The sequence below is a fragment of the Mastigoproctus giganteus genome, chromosome 10 (genome assembly GCF_048544385.1).
Source record: "Mastigoproctus giganteus isolate SK-2022 chromosome 10, ASM4854438v1, whole genome shotgun sequence".
Classification (NCBI taxonomy): domain Eukaryota; kingdom Metazoa; phylum Arthropoda; class Arachnida; order Uropygi; family Thelyphonidae; genus Mastigoproctus; species Mastigoproctus giganteus.
In genome coordinates, this window is record NC_143584.1 from 132195734 (window position 1) to 132209677 (window position 13944).

The 13944-nt window shown below is 36.0% G+C and overlaps 1 protein-coding gene across 6 annotated transcripts in view; it reads right to left on the minus strand.

Annotated features, from left to right (window-relative positions):
- The window catches only part of LOC150079291 (intermembrane lipid transfer protein VPS13D-like), a 1618665-nt gene that overhangs the window by 591397 nt on the left and 1013324 nt on the right, over nucleotides 1–13944 (minus strand). For all 6 annotated transcript variants that reach the window (XM_090383928.1, XM_090383929.1, XM_090383926.1 and 3 more), the window contains one exon: nucleotides 11847–11991. In XM_090383928.1, coding sequence (XP_090240054.1) covers nucleotides 11847–11991 — 145 coding nt within the window. The remainder of the gene's footprint in view (nucleotides 1–11846; nucleotides 11992–13944) is intronic.

Genomic DNA, 13944 nt, shown 5'->3' on the forward strand with positions numbered 1-13944 from the left:
CCAAGGAGCTGTTCACTCTGTATAAATCGGAAATCCGACCTACCTTGGAATATTTTTCCCACATATGGGGGGCTGTGCCTCCAAAACCTCTCTCAGGCTTCTAGATTCCACTCAGAAGAGGGCAGTTAGGTTAATTAATGACTTCTCTCTAACAGAGTCTCTCCACTCGCTGTCTCATAGACATACTGTTTCTATTGCATGCCTTTTCTAAAGATACTTCCATGGGCACTGTTCTTTTGAATTGGCTTCTATAATTCCCGCTCTCTCTTTCAAAACAGTCCGATCCCATGCCACTGCCAGCCAACATCCATTTACTGTCCAACTTGAAACTCACAGAACCAACTTCTCATCTTCCTTGTTTATTCATTCAACTGCTGTTTTCTGGAACAACCTTCCTTCATATGTATTTCCTGAAAATTACAGTCTACAAAAGTTCAAGTCTAATGTCAACAAATATCTTCTTTTGTCTTCTCAACCTCTGACCCAAGCACGGTACTAAGTACTCTAGGTTCTAATAATTCTCTTCTTTGAGGTTTTCATAAAAAAAATAAAATAAAATAGACCAGAAAAATGTTTTAACAGTTACAAAGGAACATACAAATACGATATTCAGGACATAAACATAATATATTTCATAAAATGCCAAGGCACCTGCAATGGGTTCTACATAGGTAACACAACCGTCAAATTCTGATCATCCAGAACAATAAATACCAGGGCTTACTATTACAATAATAGTTTACAGTCAGACCATTCCATAACTGAACTTAGCCAACTTTTTTAAGAAAGGACTGCATTTAGAAAGATTAAAATCAACTAAGTTACCCTTGCCCCACTGGAAAATTACTTGGAGATCTGCATTTAAGGAATTGGTAAGGGGTATTTGAGAAGTTGTAGCTATTTTGTTAAGGGAAAAATTTCTCACACTGAAAGGTTTAATGCAATGTGCTATTATCAGCAAGATTTATACTACAGATACGATTTCTGGACAATGGAAGAAGCTCGTTAATATACAAGAGAAAAAGAACTGAACCTTGGAGAACACCAGCATTAGTGGAGAAGTTAGAAGACAGAGAGCCATTTACCATTACTTGCAGTGAGAGAAAACTTGATACCCAATCACAAAAATAGCTAGCAAACCATAAGAGGGAAGCTTATATAGAAGCCCCTTATGCCAAACATGGTTAAAATCCTTTGAAATGTCAGGAGCAGCTACTTGTATTTCACCAAACATTTCCACTGAATTTGTCCATACACAAATAACATAAGCCAGAATATAACCTGTGGATTGACGCTACTGGCAATCTTTGATCAAATGGATGGTGTCTAGATAGTTTAAGAATTGGTGTTCAATTGATTTCTCCATTACTTTAAAAAGAGTAGAAGTGCAATGGGATGATAATTGTAAGGGGAGGGTTTGTCACCCTTTTTAGGAACTGGATGGATATGAGCAAATTTCCAAGCAGAAGGGAAAACACTTTTGGAATAAGAAAGTTAAAGAAGGTGACACAGAAGAGGAGAAATTTTAGGAGCTCAGATTTTGAGATGTTTGTTATTTGGTTTTTAAGAGCATTAGTAACTAAGGCCATATTGCTCCGGGATATGCGGTGGTCATTCCCTGGCCCTTCTGCATCCTCCGTATTTGGTGGTGACGGGCTCGAACCCCGGTCTAATCCAGAAGTGTGTGCTATGCACTGCTGCTCCTGCCCACCTGGCTATGGAGGCGCCTCCAGATTTTGAGAACAAGGTGGAGAAATACCATCAGGACCTGGAGCTTTCCTAGCACTAAGATTGTTCAAAATTCTTCTGATAACCTGTTGATGGAAGACCACAGGAGTCATTGAACAAATGTGTACTGGGAATGGTGGTTTTACCAATATCATTAATATATGAGTTGGCAGATCAGCTTTATCAAAGAAGGTCAGATTTATCCTTGGCTGAAGTGGCAATAGAACCATCTGGTTGTGACAGAGGTGGACAAAAGTTGTGGTCAATAGCTTTTGCAAGAGACCAGTATGTCTGGCTACCATTTGAATAAGAAGCAAGTTTTCTACTCTTAACCTGTTCAAAATCTAGTTTGGACTGATTAATAACTGCATTACAGTTCTAAAAGATATTTTTGGCTAAATGCCAAAGAGAATGAAAATTAATTAAGCACAGGTAATGCACATACATCATTTCAACTACCAAGATAGTTTTGCTTTAATGCATCACTTTAATTATATCTCATATTGTATTGTATTACCTCAAATGAGTAATGCTTCACCTATGGAGAATATTGTTACTTATTCTCCAAAGGATACCACACCCAGACAGCACCGTTTCAAGGCTTTTTGGCCCCCCTCTTCGGTGGGTGGTAGGTATCCTATTGTTGCAATAGTGACAACCCAGTTATGAAGTATAACTCCACAATATGAGAGATGCCTGATGGTGTGTGCAATTTAATCTAAAAGATATTTCTTGGCTAAATGCCTCTTATGCATTTGTAAATGCTAAACTTGAGTCACCACCTCCAGCCGATTTGCATAACTTTTCTAGATCTTGTTTCGGCAGCATGCTGTCTTTACTGTCATTAACCACCCTACCAATCTTTGTATCATCTGCAAACTTGAACATTAAGCCTTATATACCTTGATCAATAAAATTGATAAATATAGAAAACAACAATGGGCCCAACACCGAACCCTGGGGGACTAACCTGCTGTGTGACTTGATTACAGACTAGTTTATATCTACCGTAATCTTCTGTGTGATATGATAATTTATATACATTCCTTGAACTTTTTTTCGCTGAAACGTGTCTCATTATTTTATCTCACATCCATTTAGCTCGAAATCTTGAACTTTACAATACAACTAAAGGCTATTTATACAATTTATTTTTCAACTTGATGCCACATTAAAATATATAAATGAAAAAAAATTTTGTTTCTATCTTTGATTCAGTGATAAATTTATTCTGCCTGCTTTTAAGTTAGGTTTCTGATGACGAGAGATTCTTTTCAATGAAACTGTGTATTGTGCTTATTATCACCAAGGACATTCACCTATATTTTTCTGGAGAAATCTTGCATTTCAGTAATTACTAATATGGGCAAGTTAGTCAATATATATAACGTGTTGTTTTCCAGGCATGTTATCAAATAGTAATAATTAATGATTTATAACAAAAAAAAATTATGGGTGAATCGAGAACCTTTCATTTTTTCATATCCATCACATCACTTGTTCAGTCCATCCTGAGGGTGCAACGTGTGCACTGCACCCGGGCACCAATGTTCAAGGGGCGCCTAAAAACCTGAAACTTACATACACATATGAAGAAAATTTTTAAGGGAGCACCAAATTTCAATTGGCACGTGATTGGCAAATTGCAGTTGGCACCCGGCTACCATATCCTAGGAATGCCCCTGACAAAAACAAGCATGTCATTCAATGCTTCGGTTACAATGTATAGTATATGGATAGCTTATATGGCATGTATGAAAAAAATAATAATAATAATAAAAATTATAATAATAATTGCCAGATTTCGATTGTTCTGATTTTAATGAAATTTGGGAATTCTCACTAAATTTTTCACAAAGGCCCCAATATAAAATTTCCTGAAAATCTATCCACTGTGAGTTGAGCTAGAAAATGCAGATGGAAGAATGGACATGGTGAAGCCAAAAGGCACATTATGCAAATAAGCTAATACACCTAAAATGGAAGCAAAATTAATTTCAAATAAATAAATTTTAAAATTTATTTTTTAAATTTTATACACAAACACATGCAGACCACACCCATGCACACAATACACCAGACACTCCTGTTTTCATCATCCACTGGACCCTGGTGAATGAAGTAATAAACAAGTGAATCAGACTGGCATAAAACAAAGGCACATGAACCATACAAGTTAGTTGTTCTCACTGCAGCATGTACAGCCAAGCTGAATTATTTTGGGAGGGGGTATTGTCAGATGTTGCATTGCTGGCATGATGGTATCACCACCATGTAGCAATGCACAACAGGCAAGCAATTAAAAACTCAGCCTATGTGACCAAGAGTACTCAGAGGGGTACAATGGCAATCTCATTAGACATCCCTGCAAAGCATCAATTAGGATCTTTGAGGCATCAACAGGGGTTGAGTCCACACTTCATATGGAGCTAAGAAGCCTAAGTTTTCACAGAGTAGCTCTAGTCCATAAGCCAACATAACCGAATGCAATCAGCCATATTGTATTTCATCATGCAATGAACACCATAACTGGTCCATGGAGCAGTGGAAATTGGTTCTACTGAGTAACAAATCTTCTTAACAACCTATTTCATTCATAAGTTCATGAAGGAGGAGGTGGGGTTATGATGTGGCAAAGCTTCTCATGGTATGTCCTAGAATTTTTGGTGGTGGAATTGCAAATACTGATGTGAACTAATATTTTAGACAATTTCTTGGTACTTACAATATGCCAGTTCATTGGTACAGACTAATGCTTGTTTCAACATGATGTCCCCTGCCATACAACTGGTGATATCTGAGACTGGTTCATGGACATGATTGTACAAAAGTTGGAAGGCCAACAATCTGTACTTGAACAATGTACCGCACCTAGGTATGGGCAGATAGAGCAGTCACACAGGGCCTGGGAATGTAGGGGTCCGAATTCCGATGATATTTTAATTCTTTTTAAATATAAAAAAATGTTGTTTCTTAATATAATACTTTAGTTATACAAAAAAAAAAAAAAATCAATATTGGCTTATTTTTATTACAGTAAATTTATTTATTTTATAATCAAATGCTAAAAGAGATTAATTTTTGCCTATTTTTAATATTTAAACCTAGTTTTAAAGCAACAAAATCCCACAGTAATGCAGATTCACATTTAAAGCTATTCTCTTTGCTCTCAATGTGACGTCATATCACCTAGTTGTTTGTTATGAAATATTGAGTATTATAAATAAAGGAAACCATACAGAGTAATACACTTAATATGAATACTGCAATTATATTGATTGAAGGTGCTCTTAGTCAACTAAACAAATTTAGAACATCAGGATTTAAATTGTGTATGGATAAAGCGGTAGACATTGCAACTGAATTGGAAGTACAGTCAGTGTTACCAGAAGCGCAAGTTTAACTATGAAACTTCATCAGATGAACGTTATTGATCCAACCAAAAGGTTTGAAATGGAATTTTTTAATATAATGATCAATGTAGCTATTGTTAGCTTACAAGAAAGATTTGACCAGATGAATGAAATATTCTTGGCTTTTTATCTTATTCTAAAATCAGAAAACATCATGAATTTATTTGAAAGTTCAATAAAAACGAAATTTCAACACTTTGAAGGAATTCTCACTGGCAAAGACTAGAGCAATTCCAAGAAATCCAATCTTTGGAGCATATTTTAAAAAGAAAAAAAATTTCGGTTGCTTAGAATTATTGACTTAGTTGAATTATATCCCAACATCACCATTTCTTTTCGGATATTATTAACATTGCCAATTACGGTAGCATCTGGAGAGGGGAGTTTTTTAAGACTCAAAATGATTAAAAGATATTCTTGAGCAACAATTGGCCAAGAAAGAATTAATGGATTGCCCATTATGTTACTAGAATAAGATGTACTAAAAGGTATAAAAACATCAGATGTTATAGACAAATTTCGTAAGGTAATGATGTTAAAACTTTTAAATTTATATAAATAATGTATTAGTTGTTAAAGTTTAAATAAATAATTTTGATTTGAATAATTTTTGGGTTCTTTATTTTTCAATTTTATGAATTTCACTTTTAATTTTTGCAAGGGGCTGGCTTCAGAGGCAATCGAGTGGCCAGCCGCACAGGACGGCAAAATTAAGGTGGCACAAAATGCCCCGCAAATTCAAATCCACTGATCTGCTGTAAATCTCAAGTCACGATATGAAGTCAATCTTACTTTCCGATTCAAGCAATTCTGAAGCCTTTGGATTTCAGCTATCATGCATTCGATTGAATAAATAATATATTTGATTCTATCCTTCAGCGGTTCTCATACATTGTTTCTTTTTTAAAATAAAAAAGTAACTACAGTGGATTCCGGTTATTTGGGCCACAGGTTAATCGGGGCAGCTGTTTATTTGGGGAAAATCTTAAAAAAACAGAACTCAATCCAGAAAATAGCCAGGGCTTACTTCGCTTAATTGGGACAAAATGCCGTTTAATCAGGGCAGGAGACCGCAGCACTGAAGATTACCCTACGATTGTCTCCGACCGTACCATGTAGTTCGGTTGGATTTCCGGAGGTCACAACCATAAAACAATAAAAACAATTAGAAGTCACCTGTTTATTGGGCTGTTGTGTTAGTGAAATCTGTCATAAACTGATAGTAAACTCGATCTTATTGAATTTGCAATAATACCGACAGCTGTAATTATGTGGATTATTATGGTAAAATATGTTTACACTTCCATAAAATCTTCAATCATATAAAAAAAATAATTTTCATAATCTTCTCTTTATTCCTATTTTTAAAGTTTTGTAATCTGTTACTCTGTTCTCACTTGCGCGTATCATGTTACTTGCAATTTGTGTGTGTCGTGTTCTTTGATTGCTATGTTATTGATTGCTTATCTTTTTACTGTTTTAAATTTTAACCTGCACCAACAAATGACAGTGAACAGAAATGTCAACTAGTTTAGTTAGTATGTACATATCACAGTACGTATTAATTCTTCCGATTATCATGTATATTCTTCCGAATTTCATGTATCATTTAATTTTTTAATTGGTAAGGTAATAAAGGGTAAATTTGTACTTAATATATCTTTACTTTTATAGCCTGTGGATAATATTCCTCCTATTTTTGCTAATTAGAATCGCTGTTTAATTGAATTCAAATTCAATTCACAAACGTGATCACAATGACCGGCACTTACTGCACATCATATAGTGAACGGTACTTTACAATGGTGACTCCATCATAACGTGATTTGATTGTACAGTGAACCAATTGTAAAGGGGGGGGGGAAGGCATTGCATTTTTAAATATTTACATGAAACTTCGGATAATTGGGGCAACCGCTTGATCAGGCCAAAATGCACTAGTCCCGATGTGTACCAAATAACTGGAATCGACTGTATTTTTCAGTTAATAGCAAAAGTATAATGCATAAACTATACAGGAAGTTGGAGAGGGTGCACCAAAAAATCTCGCACAGTGTGCTGATAGTCCTGGGGCCGGTTCTGGTGAGGGGGCCCGAGATTAATATATCACCTGGGGCCAAAAGAAGTCTAGGTAGGGAACACCTATGGGATTAACTGCCACATAAATATCGTCTGGGGCCAAAAAAAAAAAGCCTGGTGTTCCACTGGCAGTGGAACACCTTTTTTTTTTTTTTTTTTTTTTTAAAAAAACCCCAAACGAGAGGTATTAGAACCTATAGTACTTAGTACTGTGCTTGGGATAGAAAAAAGATTTTTGTTGACATTAGACTTGAACTTCTTTAGACTGTAATTTTCAGGAAATACGTATCAAGGAAGGTTGTTCCAGAAACAGCAGTTGAATGAATAAACAAGGAAGATGAAAGGTTGGTTCTGTGAGTTTCAAGTTGAACAGTAATTATAGAAGCCAATTCAAAAGAACAGTGCCCATGGAAGTATCTTTAGAAAAGGCATGATACAGAAACAGTACGTCTATGAGACAGTGAGTGGAGAGATACTGTTAGAGAGGTCATTAATTAACCTAACTGCTCTCTTCTGAGTGGAATCTAGAAGCCTGAGAGAGGTTTTGGGCACAGCCCCAGATGTGGGAAAAATATTCCATGGTAGGTCAGATTTCCGATTTATACAGAGTGAACAGCTGCTTGGAAGAAAAGGAACACCGAGAGCGAAGGAGAAAGCCAAGTTTTTTAGATGCAGGGGAAGGAATATTTGTTATGTGCTTGTGCCAAAACAGAATAAATTCAGGGTAATCCTCAAAAGAGATATCATCTTGCCCAGAAATCGGAGTGTTGCCAAAGACAAGCTTAGGAGCAGAAGCATCCTTTTTGCGAGATATAACACAAGACTCAGTTTTAGAAGGATTCAAATCAACTAAGTTGTCTTTGCCCCATTGGAGATCGTCATTTAAGGAATTGGTAGAGGATATTGGAGAAGTTGAAGCTGATTGAGCAGGGAAAGGTTTCTCAAACTGGAAAGTGGAAAGCAATGTGCTATCATCAGCAAAACTATGGATAGGATTTCCGGTCAATGGAAGAAGGTCATTAATATACAAAAGGAAAAGTGGAGGGGAAAAAATTGAATCTTGGGAGACACCAGCATTAGTGGAAAAATTAGAAGACAGACAGACATGTACCATCACACTCAGTGGGCGGTCAGAGAGGAAATTGGATAATCAAATTACGAAAAACAGTTGGCAAACCATAAAATGGAAGCTGGTTTAGAATAGATTTATGTCAAAGACGAATGAAAGCCTTTGAGATGTTAAGAGCAACTGCTTGTGTTTCACCAAACTTTTCCATTGAATTTGTCCATAAATGGGTAAAATAAGCCAGAATATCACCAGTTGATCGACTGACAGAATCCATATTGGCGATCGTTGATCAGACGGAAGGTTTTTTGGTAGTTTAAGAGTTGCAAGTTAATTGATTTCTCCATTACTTTAGAAAGAGTAGAAGTAATTGCAATAGAATGATAATTGGATGGGAGGGATTTGTCACCCTTTATAGGAACTGGCTGGATATGAGCAAATTTCCAAGCACCTTTGGAATAAGAAAGTGAAAAAAGGTGGCAAAAAACAGGAGTAAGTTCAGGAGCACAGGTTTTGAGAACAAGTGGAGAAATACCATCAGGATCTCGAGTTTTCTTAGCATCAAGATTTGTCAAAATCCTTCTGTCATTCTTTGGACGGAAGACCACAGGAGGAATTGAATGGAGAATGTTGGGAATGGTGGGAGGTGTTTTTCCAAGATCATTAATGCATGAGTTGGAAGAAAAATGGGATGCTATAGCAAGTCAGCTTTATCCTTGGCTGAAGTGACAACAGAACTATCTGGTTTTGACAGAGGTGGGAGCAGAGATGGGTAAAAGTTGCAGCCAATAGCTTTGGCAAGAGACCAGAATACTTGGCTACCATTAGGGCAAGAAGCAAGATTTCTACTCCTAGCCTGTTCAAAATCTAGTTTAGACTGATTAATAACTGCTTTACAATTGTTGTGGGCTTTGGTCTAGGCACAAAATGAAACTAAAGAATTGAAAATAAGCCAATTATGATATGCAATATTCTTCACTTGAAGAGCCTTAGCACATTTATTGGAAAACCAAGGTTTAGCTAAAGGACGAGATTTTAAAGTGGAGTGTGTGATAAAGAATTCCATTCCTAAAAGAATAAATTCACCGATACGAACTGAGCAAACTTTGACATCAGAAATTTTGAAACAGTAATCCGACCAAGGGAAAGAAGAAAGAAATCTCGCTGGTCATCTCATTTTGCATTCTTGTAATGCCAAGCAATATGAGTTTGGGAATAGCCATGAGATAAAGGCTCCATTGGAGAAGAGAATCACCAAGTTGTGATCTGAGGTACCTAAAGGACCACTCATTTCAACCGTTTACTTAGAAGGGTTCTTTGTGAGAAAAAGATCAAGTGTGACTACAAAACAGAAGCCAGCTGGAGTTGTTAAAATTAAAATCACCAAGTAAAATTACCTCACTCTTAGGAAAGTTCAACTGGAGAAAGTCAAATTGTAAAGAGAGGAAGTCAAAGTGCTCCAAGTGATTAGTGGAGTTGGGAGAACAGTAGAGACAACAGATGAATATGACACAATGAATAGAGATTTTAAGCCAAAGAAAATCGAAAAGAGGACAGAGGAATTTGGTAATTTGGAAGAGGTACTAATACCTCTTCCAAATTACCAAGTCTCTGACAGTGAATATCAAACTGACATATGCACAAGTACCACCTTTGAAGGCAAAAGGAATCATACAGCGAATAGTTTGGGCAATTGAGATGAGCAGTATTTGAATCAACCGATAACTGAGATCCAGTCAAAAAAAGTACATGGGGTTTGGCAAACTGCAAGTGGAAACGGACATCATTGAGATTAGAATTGAGACCAAGTATATTTGTGAAATGAACTAGGAAGTGTTTGGGAGGTTTAAGATCTTTTCGCTGATAAGCTTATCTATTAGTTTGACAATTCATAGTGTATTCAATAGTAAGAAAAAGTGAGGGGGACATGCTGTATGAAGTAATGAAATTTTTGGATATGGCCTACACATGTTAAGAATATACCCAGATCCTTGACAGACAATGCCCCCGCATACATACTACTTCGACTCCCTCCAGTCACTATCTGGCAGATTACAGGTAGCAAGATTATACACTAGCTGATCCGGAAGCCTCCTAAAGAGTTACCAATAGGTTTGGTCCGGTGTATAACTAGTGGCCGGCCTGCGAACACCATCTTAGAGTTGTACCCTCGAAATGTAAGGATGATTGGATCTCACCATGATGTTCATCATAACATCAAAAGTCATCAGTCATACTGCATGATGGAAGAAATGGGGAAGGGTTGTCCGGAACCTATGGGATTAACTGCCACATTGGGAAAGGCCAACGCAACTCAAACTGGTAGAACAACTGGTCGCCATCCTGCAGGAGGAATGGAAGCATTACCTACCTCCTGTCTATTATTCACTTTTATTTACTGAGTTTTTTTATTGTTTAGTTCCTGTGATAATTGCCTTCTTCAGATCGCATGGCAATTCCCACTAGATATCAAAAATAATTTTTCTCAGACAGAGAAACCTAAAAATCCAAAGCACTACATCACAACCAATTCAACTTGTAAATTAGCCAGTGAAGCTAGGAAAATAATATCAACACAGTTGATCTTTGCAGGGAAACTTACCAGCCAATTAATTCTGAATAAGCCATTTTAGGATCTCCTACTATGGTAAAGAAAAGGTCAAAATGGTGTGTTGGTGCAGATACCTCAAGAAGCATCTTCTTTCTCTTTACAAACTTAAACCAACATATGGTACTAATACCTCTTGTGATTGGGGTTTTCATAAAAAAAAAAAAAAAAAAAAATTAGAAAAAAAGAAAGATATACCCTTTCTACGTTTCCATTGGCTGCAGCACATGAAAAATACATAAAAATAACTATGATGGCAACCTGGAATCTAAGCTGTGAATAACAGATCCCAGAATAAATTTAATGTTAACCTAGAGGACAAGCAGCATCACAGGGAAGAAGACTTACTAATCACATACAGATGCCCAATTCAAAGACACTGCAAGAGGGGTTTGCTTGAAAACAGACTAGAGTCCAAACTTTCAACTACCTTGGCACTATTATTGTCTCTTCTATGTTGAGTATCTTGTGTACCCTAAATTAACTCTTACATTCAATGAGTTTATTTTCTTATATAACTGTCAGTCGTTCACACCATACAGGTAAGATATACCATTCACGTAAGCCATATAGATAACCATACAGATAGATATTCACACCATATAAATAAGATACGAAAGGGAGAGACAGACACTATATTTTATTAAATTCTGTGTATTTCACACAGTCAAGTTGTTCTTTTCCATGCAATGATTTCCTATAAACTGTGGAAGAAAGAGTCAAGAAATATTAAAAGAAACTAAAAATTTCCTATATTACTAGATACTGATGAAAGGTCTAGGAAAACATAAGGAAATACAGAAATACATTGGTTATTGTTCTTAAAATTATGGAAATAATATACATTACCGAGTTGTAAATTTATAAATTTATTGTTCTTAAAATTATGGAAATAATATACATTACCGAGTTGTAAATTTATAAATAAAACTCAGTAAAAATATGTTCATACCTGAATGTCTTGTAAAAGGTGAAACCCGTGGAATTCTTTCGTCTTTAATCCAAAATCCTGATTGCTTTTGAACAGATTCAAATATCTGAAGGAACATCCTCATGTCATAATAAGAAAGACGGAGATTGAGGCTGATCATTGAAATCTGTTAAGGAAATAATTATTCATTACTCGCTTGTTGATTAAATGATATAAAGCAACAATTTTTACATTATTAATAATATTTTTAGGAAATGAAAAAAGAAAACTGGTTTTTAAGAGATTTACACAAAAGGTTGCCCATCAAAAATCAAGTTTATAATTTAAATAAAACAAACTTGCTGTTTTATTTATAATAAATAAAACAGCAATCTAAATTTGCTAGGTTATAGCCTCAAAAACACTCAGCACAATTCATGTATACAAGCATTTAGGTAAATGATAAGACTTAAGGTGGAATGAGGATAAAGGACTTTAAAGAGAATAATGAGCAAATAACAGGATCAGAAGGTTTAAAACAGCAATACAACTATGGAAAAGAAGAATTGAAATTAAATGATTATCTTATTATGAAATTCTGCAGTGCCAAATGACATGTGGCTGAGAATGCCTATAGCAGATGGAGCAAATGCACGGGAAGGAGTTGTCAGTGAAGGGCAAAATTGTTTGCTTGTTTCTTTTTTAGAATTTTTCTGGCGGAAGATAATTTTTATGGTGGAAGATAAATGGTCAATTTTACTCATGAATTTTCAAGATAGGTTCCACCACCCCATAATAATCTGGTATCTTTGGTTAATTGTTTTCAATGAGATCACTGTTTAGACAACATGGTACATGTTGATAATCTTCAGGAAGGAGAACACTTTTGTGATTTTTGAACTGTTACCTAAGATTGACCATAGTTTTAGTGACTGATGCTTAGCTGGGACAGGACCATTTGCTGTTCTTGTGTATAACTGGAGCAGTCCACAAAGATATGCATAATTGTAAGCAGCATGTTACATCTAAAATACTCCGTGCGGGGAAGGGTCATCACCTCTTAGTAGATAAGCATGAGTAGAATTCTTGTATCCAATTCTCACTTGAGAAATAACTTCCTCCTGTCTATTCATTCTGATGCTAGATGAACATGACTGTAGCTGGTTTACTGTGTTTCAGTTAGTTGTCTCTTTGATCTTACCAACTGAGTTACAACTGGTATGGCGCCCTATGGCCATAGATGCTGATGCACCAAATAAATCCCCAATCAACCAAATACAACTGGTATATGCAATTGCACCTAATTATACAGGTATATAGTCTCCATAAGGTATTTATTTTGTCTACTCTCTGGTGGAGTGGTAACTGATTTAATAACATTATATGCCAATTCATTACCCGAGTTTTGTAGATGTCCACGTATCCAAAAGTGTGTCTACTGTGTCTATCCTACATTCATTAACTTGGATGAGAGGCATCCAGGGGGATTCTTCCGTGATTGCAATGAACTTTATGTGATTTTCTATGGCCATTTATATTTTGTATGTTGCAAGGTCTGTCTGCAGTGTATATACTGCATTCATTTAGTTGCTGTGCTAATGTGATATTTAAAAAATAGTCTAGCTATTCCCACTTTCGCTTCACTTTTTGATTCATCTGTGTATACTGGAACTTAATTGAAATAGAGTCAGGTATGCTACAATGAACGATGCAGAATGAACAGTTTTTATCAATAAAATTGGGATGCTACAACGAACACAGATGCTACAATGAAAGCGGAGGAATACTATTGGCTGATGTAGCATGGATGTGATGTGTCGGAGCCTTCCCGCTTTGATTAGAGCATCAGTTATCATCTTTGTTATCATTAGTTGAGTTCAGTTATTAGTTTAGTTATCTACTTATTTGCCCTTTAGCAGTGAAAATATATTTTTTTATTATTCTACTATATAACTTTAGCCATGAGCCAGCAAAATAGAGAGAAAAGCTAATTAACTTAGACATGGACTAATGTTATTAGTGGAGTCCCACAGGGTTCGGTGTTGGGTCCACTGTTGTTTTGTGTATTTATCAATGATATTGATGAAGGTATATCAGGCTTAATGTCGAAGTTTGCAGATGACACAAAGGTTGGCAGGGT